General features: G+C 40.9%; 2 protein-coding genes across 7 annotated transcripts in view; both read left to right on the top strand.

The window, feature by feature from the left end:
• Positions 1-27,468, top strand: part of LOC137240117 (neurotrimin-like) — a 2,444,277-nt gene that overhangs the window by 9,515 nt on the left and 2,407,294 nt on the right. The gene's annotated exons all lie outside the window — the stretch shown is intronic.
• On the top strand, positions 23,301-24,503 carry LOC137239313 (putative nuclease HARBI1). The gene is made up of 3 exons (XM_067764461.1): positions 23,301-23,521; positions 23,577-23,860; positions 23,917-24,503. Exons 1-3 carry the CDS (start codon positions 23,301-23,303, stop codon positions 24,501-24,503), a joined length of 1,092 nt encoding a protein of 363 aa, XP_067620562.1.

The following is a 27,468-nucleotide window of genomic DNA, read 5'->3' as shown; positions in this document are numbered from 1 at the left end:
GGTAGATATCTCGAAAACGCCTTCACATATACAACTAAGGGCCACTCCTTTTTAAAATACTCATTAACACCTTTCATTTGATGCCCATATCGTACAAACAAATTCTAGAGTCTCCCCTGGTCCACCTTCATGTCGATATCTCAAAAAGGCGTCCACCTATAGAACTAAGGCCCACGCCTTTTTAAAATACTCATTAACACCTTTCATTTGATACCCATATCGTACAAAAAATTCTAGAGTCACCCCTGGCCCACCTTTATGGCGATATCTCGAAAAGGCATCCACCTATAGAACTAAGGCCCACGCCTTTTTAAAATACTCATTAACACCTTTCATTTGATACCCATATAGTACAAACAAATTCTAGAGTCACCCCTGGTCCACGTTTATGGCGATATCTCGAAAAGGCGTCCACATATAGAACTAAGACCCACGCCCTCTTAAAATACTCATTAACACCTTTCATTTGATACTCATATCGTACAAACAAATTCTAGAGTCACCCCTGGTCCATCTTTATGGCGATATCTCGAAAAGGCGTACATCTATAGAACTTAGGCCCACGCTCTTTTAAAATACTCATTAATACCTTTTATTTGATACCCATATCGTACAAACAAATTCTAGAGTCACCCCTGGTCCACGTTTATGGCGATATCTCGAAAAGGCGTACATCTATAGAACTTAGGCCCACGCTCTTTTAAAATACTCATTAATACATTTTATTTGATACCCATATCGTACAAACAAATTCTAGAGTCACCCCTGGTCCACGTTTATGGCGATATCTCGAAAAGGCGTCCACATATAGAACTAAGACCCACGCCCTCTTAAAATACTCATTAACACCTTTCATTTGATACTCATATCGTACAAACAAATTCTAGAGTCACCCCTGGTCCATCTTTATGGCGATATCTCGAAAAGGCGTACATCTATAGAACTTAGGCCCACGCTCTTTTAAAATACTCATTAATACCTTTTATTTGATACCCATATCGTACAAACAAATTCTAGAGTCACCCCTGATCCACGTTTATGGCGATATCTCGAAAAGGCGTCCACCTATAGAACTTAGGCCCACTCCCTTTTAAAATTATCATTAACACATTTCAATTGATACCCATATCGTACAAACAAATTCTCGAGTCAGGCCTGGTACACCTTTATGGCGATATCCCTAAATGGCGTCCATCTATAGATCTATGGCCCACTTCCTCTTAAAATACTCTTTAATACCTTCCATTTGATACACATGGCATACAAACACATTCCAGGGTTACCCTATGTTCCTTTTACAACATGGTGATTTCCCTTACTTTGTCTCCACAGCTCTCAACTGAGTATGTAATGTTCGGTTACACCCGAACTTAGCCTTCCTTACTTGTTTAATTAAAATTTAAGTAACTGCCCGATAATCTACAAGCTTCAAACTTGGAATATAGTTCAGAGCTCAATGACAAGGGAGTGCCACGAAATCCCAAAAAAAAAAAAGTACCCAAACACAAAATCCCCAAAGAAAAAAAATACCCAGACACATAATCCCCAAATTCAAAATCCCCAAAATTAAAATCCCCAAAAGCAAGATCCCCAAAATCAAAATCCCCAAACACAAAATCCCAGTGCTATGATAAACATCATGACCGTGTAAAAAATAGCAATATCTGTTTCCTCTTTCATTCATATATATGTATGTATAACTATATATTCACGTTTTGGCAATACATATTTTTACTTATCCATATATAGGACTGCTAGTCGCTCTAATTCCAACAAGCTAACAGAAGCGTGTACTACGCAGAAGAACATCACCGTGGCGGTAGCCACGGTTATACCACACACCCGGACTTGGCATGGCGTAGCCCAGGGTTATTTTTTATAAGCGCAGCCGAAGGCCGCATATGCAGAAAGTTGGTATGGTCGCGGCGATTTTAAACCTAATTTGAATTTATTTCACACATAAAGTGGGGATTTTGTGTTGGGGATTTTGGTTTTGGGGATTTTGATTTTGGGGATTTTGATTTTGGGGATACGTGGTAGACCCCAATGACAATGCAATAATAAGAAAAAAAGTCCGACAGGTGGCGCATGGATCAAAATATCTCAAAAAATCGTATTTTTTGTCCGATTTCGCCCATATTTGGAACACATAATACAAATCGAAATAGAAAGCGACCTATGCAAAAAAATCGCCCCTAGGTGGCGCAAGGATCGATATATTCAAAAAAAATCGTATTTATGGTCTCATTTGGCACATATTTGGAACACATAATACAAACCGAAATAGAAAGCGACCTATGAAAAAATTGCCGCTAGGTGGCGCAGGTATCGAGATATTCAAAAAATCGTATTTCTGCTTTGATTAGGCTCATATTTGGAACACAGTTTACATACATGAATAGAAAGCGACATATAAAAAATCACCGCCAGGTGGCGCAAGGATCGAGATGTTAGAAAAAATCGTATTTGTGGTCCGATTTGGCTCATATTTGGAACACATATTACATACAGAAATAGAAATCGCTTTATGAAAAAAAATCCCGCTAGGTGCGGCAAGGATCGAGATATCAAAAATACTCGTGTCTGTGGTCCGTTTTGGCTCATATTTGGAACAAATATTACATACAGTCCGGTAGTAATTACATCAAAATACTTTGTAGTTCGAGGACTTAAATTGTGATAAATTGTCAGAAAAGAGTCCATAAATGAACTAAATGGAATGAGAAATAATAGGCAGTTAAGACTAAAAACTTGAAAAAAAAAAATAATAAAAAAAAATTTTTTAGTTCCAGTGAAAACAATACTTACATTAAGTAATGGTAGCTGTGCTTTTTTTACATCTATAGACGTTTACGCTTAAACTTTATATGGACTGCTAAGCGTCAAACTTTAAATACACCTGTGAAATTGCTGCGCATAAAATTAGTACTACTAAATTTCAATACGCATTATACTCAGATATATCTGAAATATGTGTCTATGTTTCACCTCTACACTAATTCTATATATCACCTAAACAAATGGTGTGTGTCCACTATTCATCGCAACCCATTTAGCTATATGTTATACGCTATGGCCACCAGAGGTTTGTGTCTCCCATTTTAGGTACCAACACCCTTTTTTTTTTGTTTTTTTGCGGAGGGGGCTTAAAAATGCCTAATCGCTGCCGTCGCAGCAACCGTGTGTCCGTAGACTAAAAAACAGCCCCGTTTTGGAACCGTCGCCCACCCCGGTACCACTTTCGCATTACTTCAGGGTGGCGTTCCATATTTCTCATTTTTTAAGAGCCTACTGCAATAAGGATCTTCCTATATCCTACGCTTCCCTAAATACTCTTTGAAACCGCCATGTCCACTATTATCTGCGTGAGATGGTGGTTCAGTTCGTCGTGCTTCCGCTCATTCCATTGAGCTACGTTCCAAACTAGCGTGAAGGTCCAACGCCCTTTAGTCGAGGCCTCCCACCGTTCTTGCCTCTTAGCTATTGTTTGTGTACTTGCTCTTTTCTTGGCTTCTTCAGATGGTCGCTCGATATTAGTGTTATACAGATCGGCCATTTCGCTTGCCAGTAAGTCCACTGGGATTTTCCGGGTTAGCACCACGATCGCATCGTCGGACACCGTCCGATAAGCGTTTGCTATTCTTAAAGCAGCAAGTCGGTACGCTGCTAATATATATTTTTGATGGGTCCGTTTAGATCCATACCGCACTGGTGCTGCGAATAGTATTATTGAGCTGGTTACTGTGGACAATAGCTGACGTGTAGCTTCGGTCGGACCACCAATGTTAGGCATTATTCGCATAAGTGCTCCATTATCTTTGGTAATTTTCTCCCCCACCGCTCTGAAGTGCTCTTTGAAAGTTAAATTAGATTCAATGTGCACTCCTGAGTATTTTAGAGAATCCTTTGAAGTGATTTGATGATCCCCGACAGTTAAGACTTACTAATACCACTTCCGTCTTTTGGCTAGCTAACTACAGTCCCGTATTGGTCAGCCATTCCTTCATTCTTGCTACGGCGTCATTACATAATGCTTGAAGCAGGTCCAGTTTCTCGGCCAATACTACCACTGCAATATCATCAGAATATCCCACAATTTGCGTGTTTTCTGGTAGATCAATCTTTAGCACCCCGTCATACATTACAATTCAAAGCGTTGGATGGAGAACAAATCCCTGTGGGACGCCTCCAGTGATTTTGTACTCTTTTGCTCCTTGATCCGTGTCAAAAAGAAGTACTCTGTCTTTAAGATAGCTACCTATTATTCGGCGTAAGTAAGCTGGTGTGCCGAAGCTTTGCAGCGCTGCCATTATCTGCATCCAGTTCGCAGTGTTAAAAGCATTCTTGATGTCCAACGTAATCAGTGCATAGAACTTCCTTTTTTTTTGCCACCAGAGATAGCTTCTCTAGCTATATTGACGACAGTATGTATTGCATCTACGGTGGATCTTGATTTGCGAAATCCATATTGATTATCCGATAAGCCAACTGGTCTTTCTAGAGTCAGCTGTAGGCGCTCACTAATTATACGCTCGAAAATTTTCCCTAGGGAATCCAGCATACACAGTGGCCTATATGAGGAGGGTTGGTCCGGCTGTTTACCATGTTTCAGCAATAGGACAAGTCTTTGTCGTTTCCCCGGGGGAGGGAACACGCCTTATTGCATACAGGCATTAAAAAGATCAGTTGTGAAGGCGGCTTTAGGGGCTATGTTTGGTACTCCATCGGGTCCTGGGATTTGTTATCAGCAACTCTGAGGCCACGTGAAGGTTGACGCAGTCCCTCATGAAGACGGCGTTCAGAGCCAGATCAGTATTAATCGGGAGGATCTCAACCGAACCTACACCACCAAATTAATTATGACGGACTTTGAACGTACCCCATGACCTACCAAGGTTTTAACGGGACGAAGACGAATGGGAAATTAACCGGAAAGTCATTTCGACGGCGTGTCAAGCCGTGTACTGAGATTTCCGAATGCCAGCGCTTAGCAAACATATCCAAGTTGTTGATTCCAGTATACCTTAATTAAGACCTTCATGGGCTCAACATTAATGTGACAGTCACCTTAAGTTTACCAATAATTTACCTCTTTACCTTCCTGAGTGTGTATCCCACGTCGTATAGTTTCCTCCCTATCTTGGGTAGGTATTCCCTCGAAGCAACCCCGTACTAGGCCGTGGAGGCTTAATTCAGGGCGGCATCCACTCGCCTTGTCACTGGAAGTTCTCAGGGTGCTTTAGGCCTTTTAAGCCAAACCCTCCTCACCAGCCGCTCTTGCTCGAGGCAGTTCACTGTCCGACAGCAGTGACCCCCTTGGCCTGAGCTCAGCCCTTTAGGTACACCCTGTTCTGTAGCTAGTTATTTTATCACTGCCGCTAGATGGGTCTTCTAAGCATTACATAAGCGAAGATAAGCATTTTTTTACGCGCGAACGTAAACGTATACGCGTTTGAAAAATAACAGGGCTAATAATACTAAAAGCTAGAAAATAATTCGGTAGGTCCTAGGTACTAGTCATATCACACCTCATCAACCTAGGGTGTTGATCAACCAATTAAATAAACCGTTGGGCGCGTGAAATTTCTAAAAATGTGAAGCGTAGTTAAGGTTTAGTTGGTCTTACAGATGACTATCAATAGAAATTTGACGCGTCCAACGCTTTTATTTATTTTTCTGATCTACGCCCTAGATTGATGAAGAGTGTGGTGACTAGTACCTAGTACCTCCTACCTAATTATTTTCTAGCTTTTAGTGTTATTATTGCTTAATGTAAGTATTGTTTTCAATAACTTAACTTAAAATTTGTTTTTTTAATTATTTTATTATACGTACAAAAATATTGAATAGCTTGTAGCATGTTGATTAGTAGCTGTAAATAACATTAAAATTTCTATTACTTCTTTGTTTATTAGATCAGGGAAGTGGTTCAAAAGCAACAATGTCATGAGTTTGGAAGTACTTTCGTTTGGTAAAATAAAAATAAATACTTTAGGGGGGATAAAACCTAACTGGCTGACCTAATCATGTGAAAACGACTTCATAGTTCGAAAGCACATTTAAAGCAAATATGCAGCTTTCCAAGACGAAAGTAATGACGTCTCAATTTTTAAACCCGAATGACATATAGTGAAGTTGAAATAAAAACGAATTTTATTTTGATTGTCTTTATAGTTAAGGAGGATACTGCTGCTATCCATTTTAATTATTTTTATACCTTTCATGAAAATGAAATGGTATATTAATTTCGTCACGAAACCGAAAATTGTAAGTCCTTAAAGGAAAATAGATAGACCCACCATTAAGTATACCGAAATAATCAGGTTGAAGAGCTGAGTTGATTTAGCCATGTCCGTCTGTCCGCCTGTCCGTCTGTCTGTTTGTATGCAAACTAGTCCCTCAATTTTTGAGATATCTTTATAAAATTTGGTAAGCGGGTGTATTTGGGTGTCCGATTAGACATTTGCCGGAACCGACCGGATCGGACCACTATAGCATATATCCTCCATACAACCGATTTTTCAGAAAAAGAGGATTTTTGTAATATCTTACCCAATTTAACAGATTGAAGCTTCAAACTTCACCATAAACTTTCGTATATTGCGCGTATTGTTGCCTTAAAAAATTGATGAGATCGGTCGTATATATAGTATATATCCTATACAACCGATTGTTCAGATAAGGAACTTTTCGTAATTACTGCCCTATTTTAAGAGCTAGAGGCTTCAAATTTCAACGAATGCTTACGTATATAGCATATATTGTTTTCTGAAAAAATTATAAAGATCGGTGGTATATATAGTACATATCTCATACAGCCGATTGTTCAGATAAGAAACTTTTCGCAATTTCTCTCCCATTTTAACAGCTATAAGCTTCAAATTTCACCGATTGCTTACGTATATAGCATATATTGTTGTCTGAAAAAATCATAGAGATCGGTTGTATATATAGTATATATCTCATACAACCGATTGTTCAGATAAGAAACTTTTCGCAATTTCTACCCCATTTTAACAGCTATAAGCTTCAAATTTCACCGATTGCTTACGTATATAGCATATATTGTTGTCTGAAAAAATCATAGATATCGGTTGTATATATAGTATATATCTCATACAACCGATTGTTCAGATAAGAAACTTTTCGCAATTTCTACCCCATTTTAACAGCTATAAGCTTCAAATTTCACCGATTGCTTACGTATATAGTATGTATTGTTGTATCAAAAAATCATAGAGATCGGTGATATATATAATATATATATGATGGTATATATAGTATATATATATAGTATATATATATAGTATATATATTTTTTTTTGCGATTTCGGCCTCATTTTAACAGCTATAAGCTTCAAATTTCACCAAATGCTTACGTGTGTAGCATATATTGATGTCTGAAAAAATCATTGAGATCGGTGGTATACATAGTATATATCTCATACAACCGATTGTTCAGATAAGAAACTTTGCGCAATTTCTGCCACGTTTTAACAGCTAGAAGCTTCAAATTTCACAAAATGCTTACGTATATAGCATATATTGTTGTCTGAAAAAATCATAGAGATCGGTGGTATATATATTATATACTTCATATAAACTCTCATTTTTGCCCCTTTTTACAGCTAGAAGCTTCAAAATTCATCAAATTTCATCAAATAGTTACGTTTACGTCATATATTTTTGAAAGACGTGATTCGTAGTCATAGTTTTTACATGTAGACCACAAAAATGTGAAGCTTTGCATCCTCACACAGATTACCTACCTATTTTTTATTTTATATTTATCTTAAAAAATCGTTTAGATATGTTCAAATTTCACCAAATGCTTACGTGTATAGCATATATTGTTGTCTGAGAAAATCACAGATACCGGTGGTATATATAGTATATATCTCATACAACCGATTGTTCAGATAAGAACCTGTGCGCAATTTCTGCCCCTTTTTAACAGCTAGACGCTTCAAATTTCACCATATGCTTACGTATATAGCATATATTGTTGTCTGAAAAAATCATAGAGATCGGTGGTATATATATTATATACCCCATATAAACTCTAATTTTTGCCCCCTTTTTACGGCTAGAAGCTTCAAAATTAATCAAATTTCATCAAATAATTACGTTTACGTCATATATTGTTGAAATACGTGATCCGTAGTCATAGTTTTTACACGCAGACCACAAAAAACCTGAAAATTTGCATCCTCGCACAAAGTACCTACCTGTTTTTTATTTTATATTTATCTTAAAAATCGTTAAGGTATGTAGATCTGTTCACTATATATTTCTTATCTTATACATCCGATTATTCGGAGATTACGAGCGGGATAAGATTATTGTTCAGCCTCATTCATGAAAGGTATGAAGTCTTCGGCACAGCCGAAGACAGTCCCGTTTTTACTTGTTTGTATTTTTTTTGGGCTGGTGACAGATGTTCGCTTAATGATGCCCCTGTAAGAAAAGGAAAAGTTAAATATTTAATTAAACAAAATTGTGATTCCATCAAATTTCTGTGTGAAATTGGTACTAGACTTTATTAATATACTACATACATTTTGCGTTCGGCAATCGGATAAAGTTCATAGTGAGCAATTTTTGCTTTCACAACGCCCGTCATAAACACTGTTGCCATTTTAGCTTTTTTCAAGCTAGATTTCCCTTTTTCTCCGTTTAGCTTGAAGAAATGCGATTTAGCTTTAAACTTTTTTTTTTTTGCTAAATTTTAGAAAATCTAGATAAACAGTTTGGTCTAGATTCAAATGTAGGAACATTGAATTAATTTGAGCTGGATGTTAAGAATTTTATGGTAGGCGAAGTAGTAGTTACATTATTAAAGCAACATCAACCTAATACTGTTTTCGTTCCACTCGACTGGATTGACTCTTTCATCTGCTTCGAAACTATTTCCGAGCGAAATAAAATTTTTCATTCCAGAAACATATAACACAACATTTTCTAAGTCCGCATGCAATGCTTTGTACTGCTCAAAACGATGAAGTGGAGCCATTGAAAATTGCATCCACACGAATGGGATAACACAGGTTCCACAGTTGAGTTTTGGGGACAGGTTCAGGAGTATAAAAACGACTTTGGGAAAAGCCATTCACCAGTCTTTCCAGGTTTATTTACGAATTTTTAGTTTTGCCACTAGGTAGTGGAGCAAATTTAAAATACTATGAATAACGTAATACGGAGCAGCGAAATAAAATTCATTAAAAATGTTAAGTTCAATTAGATGTAAGGTGCAGACTAAAGAAGTTCTGTCATCGCTCAACAATCGATCTCATTGAACTAATGAATAATTCAAATATTTATTCTCATTTATCAGATGATGAAAAACACTGTGATATTGAAATATGTTAAGACTTATTTATGTATACGAGCCGGACCCGTGCACATCTTGCGCAACCAATACATAAGTCTCTTATCAAATATGAACAGAAATCAGCTGTTCTTACAGATTGCGCTGCCATCTGGCGTATGATAGCAACTGCCGTTAACGCAGTGCAAACATTCACAATAATGCCATAGCACAAATAGATTTCTTTATGTGCTCACAATCGTTTATTTTTATACTCAGAGTGCTTTGCACACAGAGTATATTAACTTTGATTGGATAACGGTTGGTTGTACAGGTATAAAGGAATCGAGATATACAGGACTTCCATATATCAAAATCATCAGTATCGAAAAAAAAAATTGATTGAGCCATGTCCGTCCGTCCGTCTGTCCGTCCGTCCGTCTGCGCGTTAACACGATAACTTGAGTAAATATTAAGATATCTTCACCAAATTTAGTGCACGAGCTTATCTGGACCCAGAATAGATTGGTAGTGAAAATGAGCGAAATCGGATGGTAATCACGCCCACTTTTTATATATATAACATTTTGGAAAACACAAAAAACCTGATTATTTAGTAAATAAAACACCTAGAATGTTGAAATTTTACGTGTGGACTGATATTGAGACTCTTGATAAAAATGTGATAAACTTTTTTAAAATGGGCGTGGCACCACCCACTTGTGCTAAAATCAATTTTACAAATATTATTAATCACAAATCAAAAATCGTTAAACCTATGGTAACAAAATTCCACAGAGAGCTTGCCTTTACCATAAGGAATGCTTTGAAGAAAAATTAACGAAATCGGTTAAGGACCACGCCCACTTTTATATAAAAGATTTTTAAAAGGGTCGTGGAGGAATAAAATAAACTATATCTTTGCAAAAAAGAGCTTTATATCAATGGTATTTCATTTCCAAGTGTATTTAATATAATGGGCGTGGCACCGCCCCTTTTATGACTAAGCAATTTTCAATGTTTCGGGAGTCATAACTCGAAGAAAAATTAACGGATCGTAATAAAATTGTGTACACATATTTTCCTTATAGCAGAAAATATTTCTAGTAAAAATGAACGGGATCGGTTAAAGACCACTGCAATTTAGATATAAAACAAGTTTAAAAAGGGCCGTATACTAGAATAATAAGCTATAACTTAGTAGAAAATAGTTTTGGATCAATGATATTTCACTTATCTTTCCACTTTTATATAAAAGATTTTTAAAGGGGTCGTAGATGAAAATAATAAACTATATCTTAGCGAAAAAGAGCTTTGTATCAATCGAATTTTACTTTCTAAATTGAATTATCACATTAAATTGGAAAACATTAAAATTTTTGAAAATGGGTGTGGCACCGCCCCTTTTATGACCAAGCAATTTTCTATGTTTCGTGAGCCATAACTCGAAGAAAAATTAACATATCGTAATGAAATTGTGTACACATATTTTCCTTATAGCAGAAAATATTTCTAGTAAAAATGAACGGGATCGGTTAAAGACCACGACAACTTAGATATAAAACAAGTTTAAAAGTGTCGTAGACTAGAATAATAAGCTATAAATAGTTTTGGATCAATGATATTTCACTTATCAAGTTTTATTGTAAGAGGAAATGGGGAGACATTTTTCTTAAACGGGCGATGCCACGTGTTATGTAGAAAAGTAATTTATCTGAAATGAAATGTACAATTGAAGCTCACGCTGAGTATATAATGTTCGCTTATACCCGAACTCAGACACTTTTACTTGTTAACAAATTTTTTTAATAAAATATAGCTAAACAAATGCACTACGACCAAAATTGCCCAAAGCACGCTAATAGCCCGAATCTCCATCTTTACAACCAAATCTTTATTTATAGATTTGGATTCCAAATAAGAGCGAAAAAGGGACCCTTTATGTGCGGATTACAATATGCAATTACAAATGATATATATGATAGCCAAGTTTTTAGTTACTAACGCGACATTCTCACGCATTAAAACCTGCATAAAAGGGAGCGTACACAGCGGATTGAATTGATATTATAATGTTTGAATAGCAAAACCAGAATGCTTCATTCCATACCTATTTTGGGGCCTTGAACCGTTAAGTACATAATGCGGTTCGGTTAGAAGTAATTTTTAATACTTGTGAAAGTATGCAAACCTTAGCGAAGCTCAGGGGAAATTTCACATTCCTCGTAGGTTTACGAGATCTTAAATATCTTTTTAAAACTCTGGCCATAAACTTAGGTACTGTAACGGGCGCGACAAATTTTCCTCAATGAAAAACCCTATACGAAATTGAAAATATATTCTTTGGCAGACATACCGCAAGTTCTAGGTCTAGTCGAGTTTACAAAGTCTGCGCACTTAGAATTTCGACAATGCTCTCAAAATTCTTTGTTAAGGGCCAACAACTCCTAGCGAACGTATTTACTTACTTAGTATGGATTAAGCTTAGGACCTATTTATGTTTATCTGGATCAACCGGCAGATGTTTTCCTTATCCCTCTTGGAGTAGTTCACGGTGGTTTACTGTGTAAAAAGCTCCTACGATGGAGTTTTAGGAGGTTCAGTTGATCTGGGTGGTAATGGCGTTTAGCACGGAGGTAGTGACATGAATTTTACGGAAGCCATGCTGAAGGCAGTTAAACCGAAAATTTGCTTTACATGAGGAAACAGAACGGTTATCTACTGGCTAAAGGATAGATATCCTTGGATATGACTCACCATCGTTACCTGGGTTTCCAGGTGGTTAATATTCATTTGCTATATCGATATTTAAATTTTTCTCATACAGCCCAAAGCAAATGAATGAGCTCAAGGAATATTTTTTATCTTTCTGTCTGGAAGTAAATGGATTTCTGCTCGACAACTGCCAAATTGAATATCAGTTACATAAATGAAAGCTTATATGTATTTCCGTCCTGCACTAAAGAGTCCAATCAGAAAATGTTTGCCGATAGTATACCATCAATATGAAACATGAAGTATGTAATTTAGAATATTAAGTATCTTGACCCCAAGATAATTTTTATTGGAAGTAAAGCAGAAATATTCTTTGAAAGCGATATCTTTATAAATGCTAATCGTAGAATTGATATAAACGTTTTGTGCCAAATTATTCCCGTTGGTGAGCAGAGCTCCGGAAACTTAAATAATAACATAGTTTACTTCTTTTTCGTACCTAGTTAAATTTGATCAAAATTCCATTGTTACACAGTTTAAATTTTTAAGACTTTTCAATGGTTGATCTGAAGACTGTGGCTAGATTCATAAAATGTTAGTTTTGAAATTTATTTTCTCTAAAACAAATAATACCGGAAAAATTTTATATTTCTTAAGTTTCACTTACTGAATCTAGGCTATAAATGGGAGGGTGTATTGGCAAACGGGAGAGTGGAGAAGCAAACTTGCGTATCATCATTGGAATAACATTTTTTTTACTTTTAGGACTGATTTTATGATAAAATTGAAAAAACCGAGCTCTGCAGAAATTTAGTTTAAAAACAAGTAAGGAAGGCTAAGTTCGGGTGTAACCGAACATAACATACTCAGTTGAGAGCTATGGAGACAAAATAAGGAAAATCAATCTGGGGTAATCCTGGAATGTGGTTGTATAACATGTGTATCAAATGAAAGGTATTAAAGAGTATTTTAAGAGAGAGTAGGCCATAGTTCTATGGATGAACGCCATTTAGGGATATCGCCATAAAGGTAGACCAGGGCTGACTCTAGAATTTGTTTGTACGATATGGGTATCAAATGAAAGGTGTTACTGAGCATTTTAAGAGGGAGTGGGCCTTAGGTCTATCGGTGGACGCCTTTTCGAGATGTCCCCATTAAGGTGGACCAGGGGTGATTCTATAATGTGTTTGTACGATATGGGTATCAAATGAAAGCTGTTAATGAGTATTTTGAAAAGGAGTGATCCTTAGTTCCATAGGTGGACGCCGTTTCGAGATATCGCCATAAAGGTGGACCAGGGGTGTCTGTACGATATGTGCATCAAACGAAAGGTGTTACTGAGCATTTTAAGAGGGAGTGGGCATTAGGTCTATAGGTGGACGCCCTTTCGAGATATCGCCATTAGGGTGGGCCAGGGGTGACTCTAGAATGTTTGTACGATATGGGTATCAAACGAAAGGTGTTACTGAGCATTTTAAGAGGGAGTGGGCATTAGGTCTATAGGTGGACGCCTTTTCGAGATATCGCCATTAGGGTGGGCCAGGGGTGACTCTAGAATGTGTTTGTACGATATGGGTATCAAATGAAAGGTGGTAATGAGTATTTTAAAAGGGAGTAATCCTTAGTTCTATAGGTGGACGCCTTTTCGAGATATCGCCATTAGGGTGGGCCAGGTGTGACTCTAGAATGTTTGTACGATATGGGTATCAAACGAAAGGTGTTACTGAGCATTTTAAGAGGGAGTGGGCATTAGGTCTATAGGTGGACGCCTTTTCGAGATATCGCCATTAGGGTGGGACAGGGGTGACTCTAGAATGTTTGTACGATATGGGTATCAAACGAAAGGTGTTACTGAGCATTTTAAGAGGGAGTGGACATTAGGTCTATAGGTGGACGCCTTTTCGAGATATCGCCATTAGGGTGGGCCAGGGGTGACTCTAGAATGTTTGTACGATATGGGTATCAAACGAAAGGTGTTACTGAGCATTTTAAGAGGGAGTGGACATTAGGTCTATAGGTGGACGCCTTTTCGAGATATCGCCATTAGGGTGGGCCAGGGTGACTCTAGAATGTGTTTGTACGATATGGGTATCAAATGAAAGGTGGTAATGTGTATTTTAAAAGGGAGTAATCCTTAGTTCTATAGGTGGACGCCTTTTCGAAATATCGCCATTAGGGTGGGCCAGGTGTGACTCTAGAATGTTTGTACGATATGGGTATCAAACGAAAGCTGTTACTGAGCATTTTAAGAGGGAGTGGGCATTAGGTCTATAGGTGGACGCCTTTTCGAGATATCGCCATTAGGGTGGGCCAGGGGTGACTCTAGAATGTTTGTACGATATGGGTATCAAACGAAAGGTGTTACTGAGCATTTTAAGAGGGAGTGGACACTAGGTCTATAGGTGGACGCCTTTTCGAGATATCGCCATTAGGGTGGGCCAGGGGTGACTCTAGAATGTTTGTACGATATGGGTATCAAACGAAAGGTGTTACTGATCATTTTAGGAGGGAGGGGGCATTAGGTCTATAGGTGGACGCCTTTTCGAGATATCGCCATTAGGGTGGGACAGGGGTGACTCTGGTATGTTTTTGTACGATATGGATATCAAATTAAAGGTATTAATGAGGGTTTTAAAAGCGAGTGGCCCTTAGATGTATATGTGAAGGCGTTCTCGCGATATCGACCAAAATGTGGACCAGGTGATCCAGAAAATCATATGTCGGGTACTGCTAATTTATTTATATATGCAATACCACTAACAGTATTCCTGCCAAGATTCCAAGGGCTGTTGATTTCGCCCTGTAGAACTTTTTCATTTTCTTCTACTTAATATGGTAGGTGGCACACCCATTTTACAAAGGTTTTTCCAAAGTTATATTTTGCGTCAATAAACCAATCCAGTTACCATGTTTCATCCCTTTTTTCGTGTTTGGTATAGAATTATGGCATTTTTTTCATTTTTCGTAATTTTCGATATCGATAAAGTGGGCGTGGTTATGGTCAGATTTCGCCCATTTTTTATACCAAGAAAAAGTGAGCTCAGGTAAGTACGTGGGCTAAGTTTAGTAAAGATATATCGGATTTTGCTCAAGTTATTGTGTTAATGGCCGAGCGGAAGGACAGACGGTGGACTGTGTATAAAAACTGGGCGTGGCTTCCACCGATTTCGCCCATTTTCACAGAGAACAGTTACCGTCATAGAATCTATGCTCCTACCAAATTTGAGAAGGATTGGTAAATTTTTGTTCGACTTATGGCAATAAAAGTATTCTAGACAAACTAAATGAAAATGGGCGGAGCCACGCCCATTTTGAAATTTTCTTTTATTTTTGTATTTTGTTGCATCATATCATTACTGGAGTTGAATTTTGACTTAATTTACTTATATACATTAAAGATATTAAATTTTTTGTTAAAATTTGAATTTTAAAAAATTTTTTTTTAAAAAGTGGGCGTGTTCTTCATCCAATTTTGCTAATTTTTATTTAGCACATATAGAGTAATAGTAGTAACGTTCCTGCCAAATTTCATCATGATATCTTCAACGACTGCCAAATTACAGCTTGCAAAACTTTTAAATTACCTTCTTGTAAAAGTGGGCGGTGCCACGCCCATTGTCCAAAATCTTACTAATTTTCTATTCTGCGTCATAAGTTCAACCCATCTACCAAGTTTCGTCGCTTTATCTGTCTTTTGTAATGAGTTATCGCACTTTTTCGGTTTTTCGAAATTTTCGATATCGAAAAAGTGGGCGTGGTTATAGTCCGATATCGTTCATTTTAAATAGCAATCTGAGATGAGTGCTCAGGAACCTACATACCAAATTTCATCAAGATACCTCAAAATTTACTCAAGTTATCGTGTTAACGGACGGACGGACGGACGGACGGACGGACGGATGACATGGCTCAATCAAATTTTTTTTCGATCCTGATTATTTTGATATATGGAAGTCTATATCTATCTCGATTCCTTTATATATGTACAACCAACCGTTATCCAATCAAACTTAATATACTCTGTGAGCTCTGCTCAACTGAGTATAATAAGACTTCAATGTAAATAAAAGTGAAAAAGTTTGACTTGCGGTACATGTTACCTCTAAGCTTTTTCATTGAAAGCTTTATATTAATAAGCTGTTTGTTAAAACGAAAGTGTGTGTGGTATTTTTTTTACCAAAGCAGACTAATCCTAGTTGAACAAATGGTGGTCTCTCTTCGCTTCACTCCAATTCACTAAATAAAAAGATGGTTGTTTTTCTTTAAAACGTTATAATTCAGTTTTTATTTATAAGTGTTCAAACTAAATGCAAATTCAAAGTATTAATTAAATTTATACAAAAGGAGCGCGTCCGCGATTGCCGAGTAATAATGCTTGACTGACGAATGCCATATATAATTGTTGACGATGGTAGTGTATGCGCGTTGGCGCCTTTCCATTCGCCGCGCACGGCTGCGCATAAGGATTTCGCCGCCGTATAAATTATGAAGGAGGCGGCTTAAACATCCTGCCCGCCCTGCAGGGAGGTGCCAGTAAGCACCTTCTGCAGTTCCTGCAGGGCGCGGATGGTAGTATCTAAGGCGCGATTCGTATTGCGCCGTTGGCATTGCGCCGTTTGCAGGCCTTGAGGGGTGCGCGCGATCGTGCGCTTGGCCTTCTTTGCGAGTTTGGGGGTTGCCGCTGTTTTAAATGCAGGATGCGCCTTTTGGGCGCTGCAGGCGCAGGTCGGTGTCCTCTCTTTTTTCTTCTTCGGCTTGGGTTTCGGCTTGCGGGGTGCTTGGGGGGTTTTCTGTGGAGGGACTTTGCGCTGCCCACGTCGGCCTTTTGGCCTCTCGTGCAGGAGGGTGTGATGTGCCAGGCCGCAAATTTTGCACGACCCTCGGGAGTCGCATTCCCCCGTGGTGTGCGTGAGTGCCAGACAATTGAAACAATAGCCCTGTGCCCTGGCCACTGTAGCACGCTGCGGTGGCCGCATCGCCTTGAAAGCCGGGCAGGTCCGCAGCGCGTGGTAGCGGTGGCAGAGCCGACACTGGATGCAGTTATCGGTTTCTGCTGTGGGAGCCAGTGGGCATGCTGGTCGAGATGCCATGATGGTGTCGTCCTGAAAGTACAAGAGCAGAGAGAGAAACGAGAAGTAGTTGGATACAGCGGATGATACGGAAATTTAATTATACAGGGGAAACGTATATAAGTTAGAGCGCTGTGCTCGAAGAGTACTCCATTGGAAGAAAGCACAGTTTAACTAAGGGGCGCATGACAAGCCCATTTTGGGTGCGAACCTCTACAACCCGAACATGGTTGTCAGGTCCGTGGCGAACGTTCTCGATTCGTCCTAGGCGCCACTCGGTGGGTGGGAGCGAATCTTCTTTAATTACGACAAGGTCGCCTGGTTGAGGATTTCGCTGTGGCGTTTGCCATTTATAGCGCTTCTTAAGGTCCTTCAGATAATCCTCTTTCCAGCGTCGACTGAATTGGTGATGAAGCGATTTGAGTTTTTCCCATCGATTTATCCAGGAGAGGTCTTCCGCGTTTGGCTCAGGAATGGCTAATAGCGGTGCACCTCGAAGGAAGTGACCCGGAGTGAGCGCTGTGAAGTCAGCTGGGTCCTGGGATAGTGAGGTTAGAGGCCTCGAATTGAGAACTGCTTCAATACGCACCAACAGCGTCGTGAATTCTTCGAAAGTAAACTTGTGGGATGCAGCGGTTTTTTTGAGGTGGGTTTTAAAACTTTTTACTGCGGATTCCCACAAGCCGCCCATATGAGGGGCGCTGGGTGGAATATACTGCCAGTTTATTCCCTGAGGGGCATATTTCTGTACAATGTCCGCAGAGCATTCGTTAAGAAATTTAACGAAGTCGCGTTCGAGTGCGCGCTGAGCGCCAATGAACGTTTTACCATTGTCGCTCATCATTTTTGAGGGATAACCTCGTCTGCCAACGAATCGGGCGAATGCTGCTCGAAAGGCTTCAGTAGTAAGGTCCGAGCATAGCTCGAGGTGTACTGCCTTTGTGTAAAAACAGACGAATACAGCCACGTACCCTTTTATGATAGTGGTCGACCTCAGAACCGATGCTTTTATTTGGAATGGACCTGCAAAGTCTACTCCTGTTGTGGAAAAGGGGAGTGAGAAATTGCAGCGCTCAGGTGGTAGAGCTGCCATTATTTGCGTGCGCGTTTTCTGTTTGAAAAGCGTGCAAGATTTGCATTGAAAAATGCATTTCTTTATAAGAGGCTTTAGGTTTGGTACGAAGTACTCTTGCCTCACCATTTGGAGCATTAACCGCATTTCTGCATGAAGAAGCAGGCGGTGTAAGAACTCCAGATACAACTGGCAGAGCCTCGAATCCGGAGGAAGGATTACTGGATGCTTCTCGTTGTATTGCATTGTAGAATGTTCCAATCTTCCACCGATACGTAGGAGCCCGTATCCATCCAGAAATGGGTCAAGAGCCAGAAGGGAACTCTTTTTGCTTATTGGCATATTGTTTTGTAAGGCACTCTTTTCTGCCCCGAAATGGCGAGATTGTGCCATTGCCACAAGCCGCGTTTTCACATGTTGCAACTCTTTGTACGTCAGATGGGGATTATGTGTTGTTGCCACCGATTTAGATTTGTTGCAGGCATTGTTCGCAAAGCGGAACACGTATGCAATCACACGGAGAGATCGAGAGTATGAGGAGAAACGTTGAAGAATGTCGTCCTCTTCCTCGAGTGCGTGATATGCTTCCACCTTGCGTTTCTCGGGTGGAGAAGCGCTACCTGCTTTCGGCTTTGGCCATGTCGAAATGTGGCAAGAAAGCCATTGTGGTCCGTGCCACCAAAGTGATGAACCTATCAAATCATGCGGCTTGCAACCACGTGTGCCAAGATCAGCAGGGTTGTCTTGGCTAGATACATGGCGCCAGGTGCCGCTGGGAAGATATTCTCGAATTTGAGAGGTACGGTTGGCCACATAAGTCTTCCAGGTCGATGGAGATTTTTCTAGCCAGGCTAGTACAATCTCAGAATCTGACCATAAGAATGTGTTGCATGCTTGTAAGTCGAGCTGTTTTCGAACAGTTGAAGCCAGTTTTGCGAGTAGGACTGCACCACATAGCTCTAAGCGGGGTAAGCTTACAGTTTTTATGGGGGCAACTTTGCCTTTCGCAACCAAAAGAGAAGATTTTATTTGGTTGCCCACATGTGTGCGGATGTAAATCGCTGCGCAATATGCTTTTTCCGAGGCATCACAGAACCCGTGGATTTGAGTGTCTTGCCCTGGAACGACATTAACCCATCGAGGGATTTCGATGTGGAAAATATCTGGCAGATTTTCTGCGAAATGTTGCCATTTTGATAATGTCGCGGGTTTGGCGCTTTCATCCCAATCGCTTCCATCCAGCCAGATTTCTTGGAGAAGCATCTTGGCCTGGATCATAACTGGCGACAGCCATCCTGCCGGGTCAAAAAGTTTTGCAACAGAAGATAAAATTTGTCGCTTTGTGACCGCATTTTGGGTGTGTTCCGGCAGAATGGTGTATGAAAATTTGTCCGTGAGCGCGTTCCATCGAATGCCAAGAGTTTTGGTATTGGAAGTGCTCTCAAATTTTAAGAAGTTGGAGTCTAGAAGATCCTCCTTCGGAAACTGTTCTAATATGGCCGGGTGATTAGCCGTTAGTTTCTTTAGTATGAAACCAGCTGATTTTAGGGCGTTTATCACTTGAACGAGTGATTCAGTGGCATTATCGATGGTATGACTTCCGGATAGGATGTCGTCGACATAGGTTTGCGTCTTGAGAATTGTTGCAGCCAACGGGAATGTCGCTTTCGTGTCATCGGATAGTTGATGCAACGTACGAATAGCGAGATATGGTGCACAATTGACGCCGAATGTAACCGTTTTTAGATTGAAATCGCTAACATTGGAGTTGGCCGATTTGCGAAATAGGATTCGCTGAAAATCTTTGTCGTCCTCGTGTATAAGGATCTGACGGTACATTTTTTCAATGTCTCCATTGAACACATACTTATGCATGCGCCACTGTAGAATTAGTAGCATGAGATCTGGTTGGAGAGTTGGACCAGTGTATAGCACGTCATTCAGGGATTTTCCTGACCCAGATTTTTTAGAGGCGTTGAAAACCACACGAACTTTGGTGGTGACCTTATCTGGTTTGACTACCGCATGATGTGGCAAGTAAAATGAGAAGACCTTGCCATTCGAAGTTATTTCGCATGGGTCGGCAGATTCCATGTGATCAAGGTCGAGATATTCTTGCAACACATTGTTGTACATTGTACCTAACTCCCCCTTTTTCTGAAGCGATCGCTCCATGCTGAAAAACTGCTGCAGAGCAGCCGGGCGGGATATGCCGAGGGAGAGTTTTTCAGGAAACTCTTCCTTGAATGGAAGTCGCACAATGTATCGACCGTTTGGTGCACGTGTCGTGGTTGTTGCCTATATCTGCTCACACGCTTGATCCTCGGTGGATATCTGTGGAGGTTGTGGAATTTCCTCCTCTTCCCAAAATTTTCTCAGTTGAGAACTAAGTGTCTCGTTTGACGCTCGGACTTGTGTCGAGAATGACACAACATTTTCAGTTATTGGACCACTGAGAATCCACCCAAAAATGGTTTGTTGCGCAAGTATGCTACCGCACACCTTTTTTATACCTTCCAGCAGAATTTGTGGAAGTATGTCGCTGCCAATGACCATGTCAGTCTGACCCGGTATGTGGCAACTGGGATCAGCGAGCTCAAGGAGTTTCAACTGCTGCCAGATTTTGCGACTAATGGTGGATGTTGGTAGATTTTTTGTCAGTTGAGGCAACACAATGGCATGAGCCTTTATCCTTTTCATGGCCTTGGATGCAACCAGTGTCAAAGGACAAAGCTTGGAGGACTTTTGTACGACTTGTCCACCCATGCCAGAGATTTCGAACTTTGAATGTTCGAATGGAAGTTTCAACCGTTTTTGAACTTTCGAGGAAATGAAAGTTCTTTCCGAGCCCTGATCAATAAGGGCTCTTAGCTGAAATAATTCCCCTTCGTGTTCGACTGCGACCATAGCAGTAGGAAGAAGAATTTGGTTATCATTGGCTGCATGCAATGATTGAACCGGTGCGTGTTTTGAACAACACGGTAGCTCGCTAGAATCGGAGCTATTCTGCGTTTGTCGAACGGGAGATGTTGACTCAGCAGTTGTGTGCTGCACGTTTGGTGCATTCATTCGCGGGGTGGAACGTGGAGCTTGTGGGCTCGCATGCAACAACGTGTGATGCCGTTGATGACATGTCGAACATGACCACTTGCTCGTGCACTCATTGATTATATGAGTGCTGCTAAGGCATTTTGTACACAGCTTAGCTTGTTTTATGAATTGTGTCCGGTTTTGCACAGACATTCGTTTGAATCGTGGACAGAATATAATAAGGTGCGGGGAGTTGCAACATTGGCAAGTTTCCTTTTTAGATTCTGCCACAAGGGTTTGCGTCCTGTTGAAGGACCTGTTTTGCGTAGAATTTTGATGAGCGACTGGTTTTTGTTTGCTTGGTTGAAGCCTATTGACCCTTTCAACGACTTCATATCTCGAGGTGAGAAAGTCGTTCATTTGTGACCATGAGGGTGGATCTCTTCGAGAAGAGAGAGACTGTTCCCAAAGTGACAGGGTTGTTTCTGGGAGCTTTGATGAACAAATGTACACCAGAATCGGATCCCAACTGTCTGTCGTAACTCCTTGGGAGTGAAGGACGGATAGGCAGTTGTTTATTGTATTTTGCAATTTCTGAAGTTGCTCACTATTTTCGGATGGAATAGTGGCAAGAGTCAGTAAGGATTTTATCTGGTTGTCAACCAAGATGCGCTTATTTTCGTATCGTGACCGTAAAGCTTCCCAGGCAAGGTCAAAGTTATCATCGCTCAACGCGTATTGTTTGACGATGGAGCCGGCTTTGCCTTGCGTTTTGTACCGGAGATGGTACAATTTCTGAGCACGGGAGAGCCTTGGGTGGTTAATGTACACCGCTGTGAACATGTCACGAAAAGCGGGCCATTCTTCATAGCCACCATAAAAGGTCTCCGTGTCGCAGGCTGGGACCTTGAGGTAAATATTTGCCTCAGCCGGGGGTTGTTCCACGCGGGGTGGTGGACTCGGCGTTGCCATCATTTTGATCAATGAAAGTTGATCGGCAATTTTTTCTTTAGTCACTTCATACGTATCAAGGCAGGCGCATTGTTTGCCTTGCACTGAACTCTTGAAGTCTTCAGGGAAACTTTCGTCTGGTTTCGAAAAAACCAGATCGTAAACCGATTGAAGTTGCGCCCAATAATCATCTAGTGATTTGTCCTTTATCATGAGATACGATTCAGTGTGATCCTGAATCGGTGCTTCGTTGAATTTTGCACAGTATCTCATCAGATTGTCACTTTCCGCGATGAACTTTTGCGCGGATGGGTCAACTGATTTGGATTTCCGGGGGGATGTGGTCCTTCGAGCTGGATATGAACCAGCGACCTATGGATCTACAGAAATGTTATACCTAAAAATACATTTAATTTTTGTTTGTGCAACCTTTTGTTATTTTTTTTTAAATAGGAAACCATTTATGAATTGCCGAATTGTTTGTAAACCAACTAAATAATGGAAAAATTTGGTCCTTTTTTTGATGAATTTCGATCTCAAGTGTAACTATGGTGTGGCAACAGTGGTTCAGAGTTTTCAACTGAAATTGAACTGTAGTTTAGAAAATTACAATTGAAGTTCAGAATTTTCAATTGAAGTTCAATTATAATTTTCTGAACTACAAATAGAAACTTTCTGAACTTCAATTGCAACTTTCTGAAAAAAATTTGAAAAAGATGTACTTGGTTTGACTACAGGGTAGGCATCTAATATGCAACTACACTCTAAAGTGAAAATCGTAAATTTACTACCAAAATGGTAGGCAACAATTTAACCACTATAAATGTGTAATATTACACATCTTTATTTTTACAAATCTCTTGTTGCTTATATTTACACCCTAAGAGCGCAATTTTAAACAATAAGGGTACAATTTTAAACACTAAGGGCTATTTTCACAGTGGCAAGTTAACTTACATTCCACAGTTAACTATTGATTCTCAATTTCACTGTAGCGAGTTAACTAAAAGTTTACTGCCCAATGTTGGCGAGTTAAACTCTAGTTAAAAATCAGCTGATTGACTTAGAAATACATATTTATTTATTTATAAATTTGACGTTGACTTTGAAATAGAAATTTTAAATGCAAATTTTATTTTACGTTGCCCGGAATAAAATGGACCGTTTTGACTATGAGGAATTGCAGGATATGAACGATGCAGAAGATCATAGTGTTGCTAGAAGAATAATTGTCCGTAGGAGCAAAACTATTCGCGAAAGAACTGTGTTCTCAAACAGTGATGAGAAGGATTTTCGTGATCGGTTTAGATTGACTAAAGAAGTAGCTTGGGCTGTATTAGCTAAAATTAAGGATAAACTGGAACACAAAACGAAATGGTAAGCAGCTACTTTGGTAGCATTGCAGAAATCACTGTAATTTTTATAAACGTAGGAATAGTGCCTTAACCGCTGAAACAATGCTGCTAGTTACTCTTCGCTTTTATGCAACTGGAAGTTTTCTGCAAACAGTAGGCGATCTATGTGGAGTATCTACAACAACAACTTCGCGCGTAGTTACAGTTGTCTCCCACAACTTAGCGCTACTTGCCAAAGAAATCATCTGTTTTCCCTCTGATGAAGAACTTCGAAGTATTCAAAAGCAGTTTTATATGATAGCTAAATTCCCCCGGGTTATAGCTGCTATGGACTGTACTCATATAAAAATTAGTTCACCTGGTAAACTAACTCGAAAATTGTTTCCTTCATTAGTTATTGGAAATGTATTATTACAGGAGGAGATGAGGCTGAACTTTATCGGAATCGAAAAGGGTGGTTTTCTTTCAATGTTCAAACCCTTTGTGATAGCACTCTCAAGATATTGGATATTGTAGCGCGGTGGCCAGGATCCGCACATGATGCAACCATTTTTCAAAATTCTCGTATATGCGCACGTCTTGAAAATGGGGAGTTCCAAAATGGAATCGTTGTAGCTGATAGCGGTTATCAAAATACAAATTGGGTATTAACACCTTTGTCACAATGCAATAGTCCAGAAGAAAATCTTTATAACGAGTCCTTAGTTAGAACAAGAAACTGCGTTGAGCGTTCGTATGGCGTATGGAAACGTAGATTTCCAGTACTATCACTAGGGTTGCGAATAAATATAGCAAAAGTTGAGAGTATTGTTCTCGCCACTGCAGTTTTGCACAATATTTGCTGTTTGAATAGAGATTGGGAGCCTCCACCTTTGTCGCCAGGCGTTGAAGACATAATAAGAAGCAGCCTAGAATTTCCAGCTTACAATCATTTACCAAGCATTAGCCGCAATAATCATATGAGACTTACTTTAATTGATCAGCATTTTTCGAACTTATTGTAAATAATGACATGTACATACATACTGTAGTAGAGCAAACTCATACTTATCCAGAATCAATCAGCCTGCGATGGGTCTCCGCATGACACAAACCATCTTTTTCACTGTGATGTGGAGCCAACAGATCTAATGGCACATTGTATGGTCCAACCCTTTCGAAGCAGCTGTTTCCCTTCTACTCCCGTTAGATGATTTCGATGACAACCTATGAGTGGTAGTGGCAGTCGGTTCTATGTACCGGAGCGACTCGGGATTTTTTCCGACCAAGGACTGTCATTTCAGTGTAACCCCACTTAACTTGTTGCGTCCCTCCCACAAATTGTCATCCTCCCAGCAGCTCCTTGCAGCGGGACTGCTCCATATTCTCTTGCTTGTCCAATCAGGGTCCGTCTCCTGACCCCGGTCCTGAGAAATGGTTTTGCTGCATCTGCCGGAAAAGAATCTTTTTAGGATGGTCATACTCTGTTCAGTGTGTCTCGTGTAAGGGATGGTTGCATCGGACAGGTTGTTCTGGGCTTGACCCCAAAACCCGACGTCCATGTAACTTTTATAAATCTTTTGTGGCTCCTTGCTGTTCACGCCAAATGGCGTCTCGTAGTCTATGCCCAAGCGCCCCCCCCCCCCCCCCCCCCCACTACCTTCCAGCAGCCCCGCTGCTCAGCAAGCCACAACAAGTACCCGCTGCTGCTCGCGCCCCACGGCGACAACAACTCAAACAGCTGCTACCACTCATAACTGCTATCTTCGTAGTAGAGTCGGTAGCAATGCTGACCATCAGCCCCTGCCCCCGTCTTCTCCCCCCTCTTTTCCGGCAGCAATCGTGTAGGTCAGGGAAACATACTCTTAGTCCCTAACCTCGTTTGCACCGTTTGCCAGCACAGAATATATATGTTTGCGACATCCGCCCAATGCAGCTCCTGCCTTGGGCGGTGCCACTTTCCTAGATGTTCTGGTCTCCGCGACTGCAACCCCCCGACGGGTTTCATTGCGCCATGTTGCCAGGTCGCAAACCCCAATCTACCGGGTACCCCAATGCTTGCCCAAGGACGCCCAGTCCCAGGGCCAAGACAGCAGTTGCGTGCTGGCATTCCTCAACCCAGGCGTAGTCACCCGTCACTTACTCCCAGAGTGGCGACGTCTCCCGCGCTGTACTTCAGAATTCTGCAGTTAAACTGTAATGGATTAACTGGGAAGATCACGGAGATAGTCGATTTCATGAAGCGGCACAAAATCCGCATTGCTGCGATTCAAGAGACTAAACTTACAGCAAGATCTGCACTGCAAACCTGTTCTGGGTATAATGTCCACAGAAAAGATCGCATGAGCGGAAATGGAGGCGGCCTCGTGTTTATCATACACCACTCTGTGCAATATTATATATTTGCTCCTGGCATCGACCGAAGGCCTATCTGTCCGGTCAGGTGATGCAAACCTAGAAATCATCAACATCTACATCCCTCCTGCCAGCTGTTGCCCCAGTGGATACCGCCCTAATATCAGCGCCTTACTCACTGGCTGTTAGGTGGGGCGAAGCACTGCTACAACAACAACAACAGTGGTAGTGGTCTCGCTTGAACGGGGCGAAGTACCGCTACAACAACAACCCCTTTTGCTGGACAGCCATCATGGTTCCGTAAATTGCATAGCACCATTAGCGCATCATAGGACAGTAATCGTAGCGCTTGACCTGTCAAAACTATTGACACAGTAGATCACAGCATCCTACTCCAGCACATAGAAGAGTCAACGCTTCCCCGCGCCTTAAGAAGTGGACCACCAACTATTTGAATAGCCGGAAGGATACATTCCTACGCAGATGAGCAGTCGTCTGATGAGCTAAACTCTAAAATAACATATTCAGTCCCTTCGGAACTTTGGCTTTCATATATTTATACATTTTTCGCATTCGCACACACACTCCCACTTCCCACTCCACTCCCACTACCCACTCCACTCCATTCCCCAATACACTCCACTCCCCACTCCACTCCATTCCCCAATACACTCCACTAGCACTCCACTCTTCATTCCCATTCCACTCCACTCCCATTCCCCATTCCACTCCATTCACCAATACACTCCACTACCACTCCCCACTTCGCACTCCACTCCACACTCCCCAATTCCCACTACACCACACACTCCCCACTCCCCACAATCCACCAGACTCCCCACTCCACACACTCCAATTTCCACTCCACTCCACACTCCCCGATTCCCACTCCCCACTCCACTACCCCTCCCCACAATCCACCAGACTCCCACTCCCCACTCCACACTCCCCTATTCCCACTCCCCACTCCACTACCACTCCCCACAATCCACCAGACTCCCCACTCCCCACCCCACACTCTCCAATTCCCACTCCACTCCACACTCCCCAATTCCCACTACACCACACACTTCCCACTCCCCACTCCACTACCACTCCTCACAATCCACCAGACTACCTACTCCCCACTCCACACTCTCCAATTCCCACTTCACTCCACACTCCCCAATTCCCACTCCACTCCACACTCCCCAATTCCCACTCCACTCCACACTCCCCAATTCCCACTCCACCCCACACTCCCCACTCCACTACCACTTCCCACTCCCAACTCCCACTCCCAACTTACACTCCTACTCTTGTGCCCGCTCATACACGCCCTCCTACTCCCAAAATCTCTAGAGCTGCTCCAAATCGTTTTTGGGGCTTTGCAGACGTAGTTGTTTTTCTTGCAAATCAGTTTTTAAAATCTTCATCCTGATTTGATGCTCTTCTTCTGCGTGCCTCATTCGCTGTTCATGCTCTAATAGCCGTTGAGCACGTCCCTCTTCCTCCCGCCTAACATTCATGTCATGTTCCTTTATACGCATTTCCAAGTCATTTTCAGCGCATAATTTCTTGGTTTCAGCCAAATCGTCCCAGCTGGACTTCGAGCTTTGTCTTAAATTTGGTGCCAGCTTGGCGCTTTTAAGCATA

Source organism: Eurosta solidaginis, chromosome 2 (genome assembly GCF_040869045.1).
Source record: "Eurosta solidaginis isolate ZX-2024a chromosome 2, ASM4086904v1, whole genome shotgun sequence".
Taxonomy (NCBI): Eukaryota; Metazoa; Arthropoda; class Insecta; order Diptera; family Tephritidae; genus Eurosta; species Eurosta solidaginis.
The sequence above is the reverse complement of the archived record's forward strand: the minus strand, read 5'-3'. Positions and strand labels throughout refer to the sequence as shown.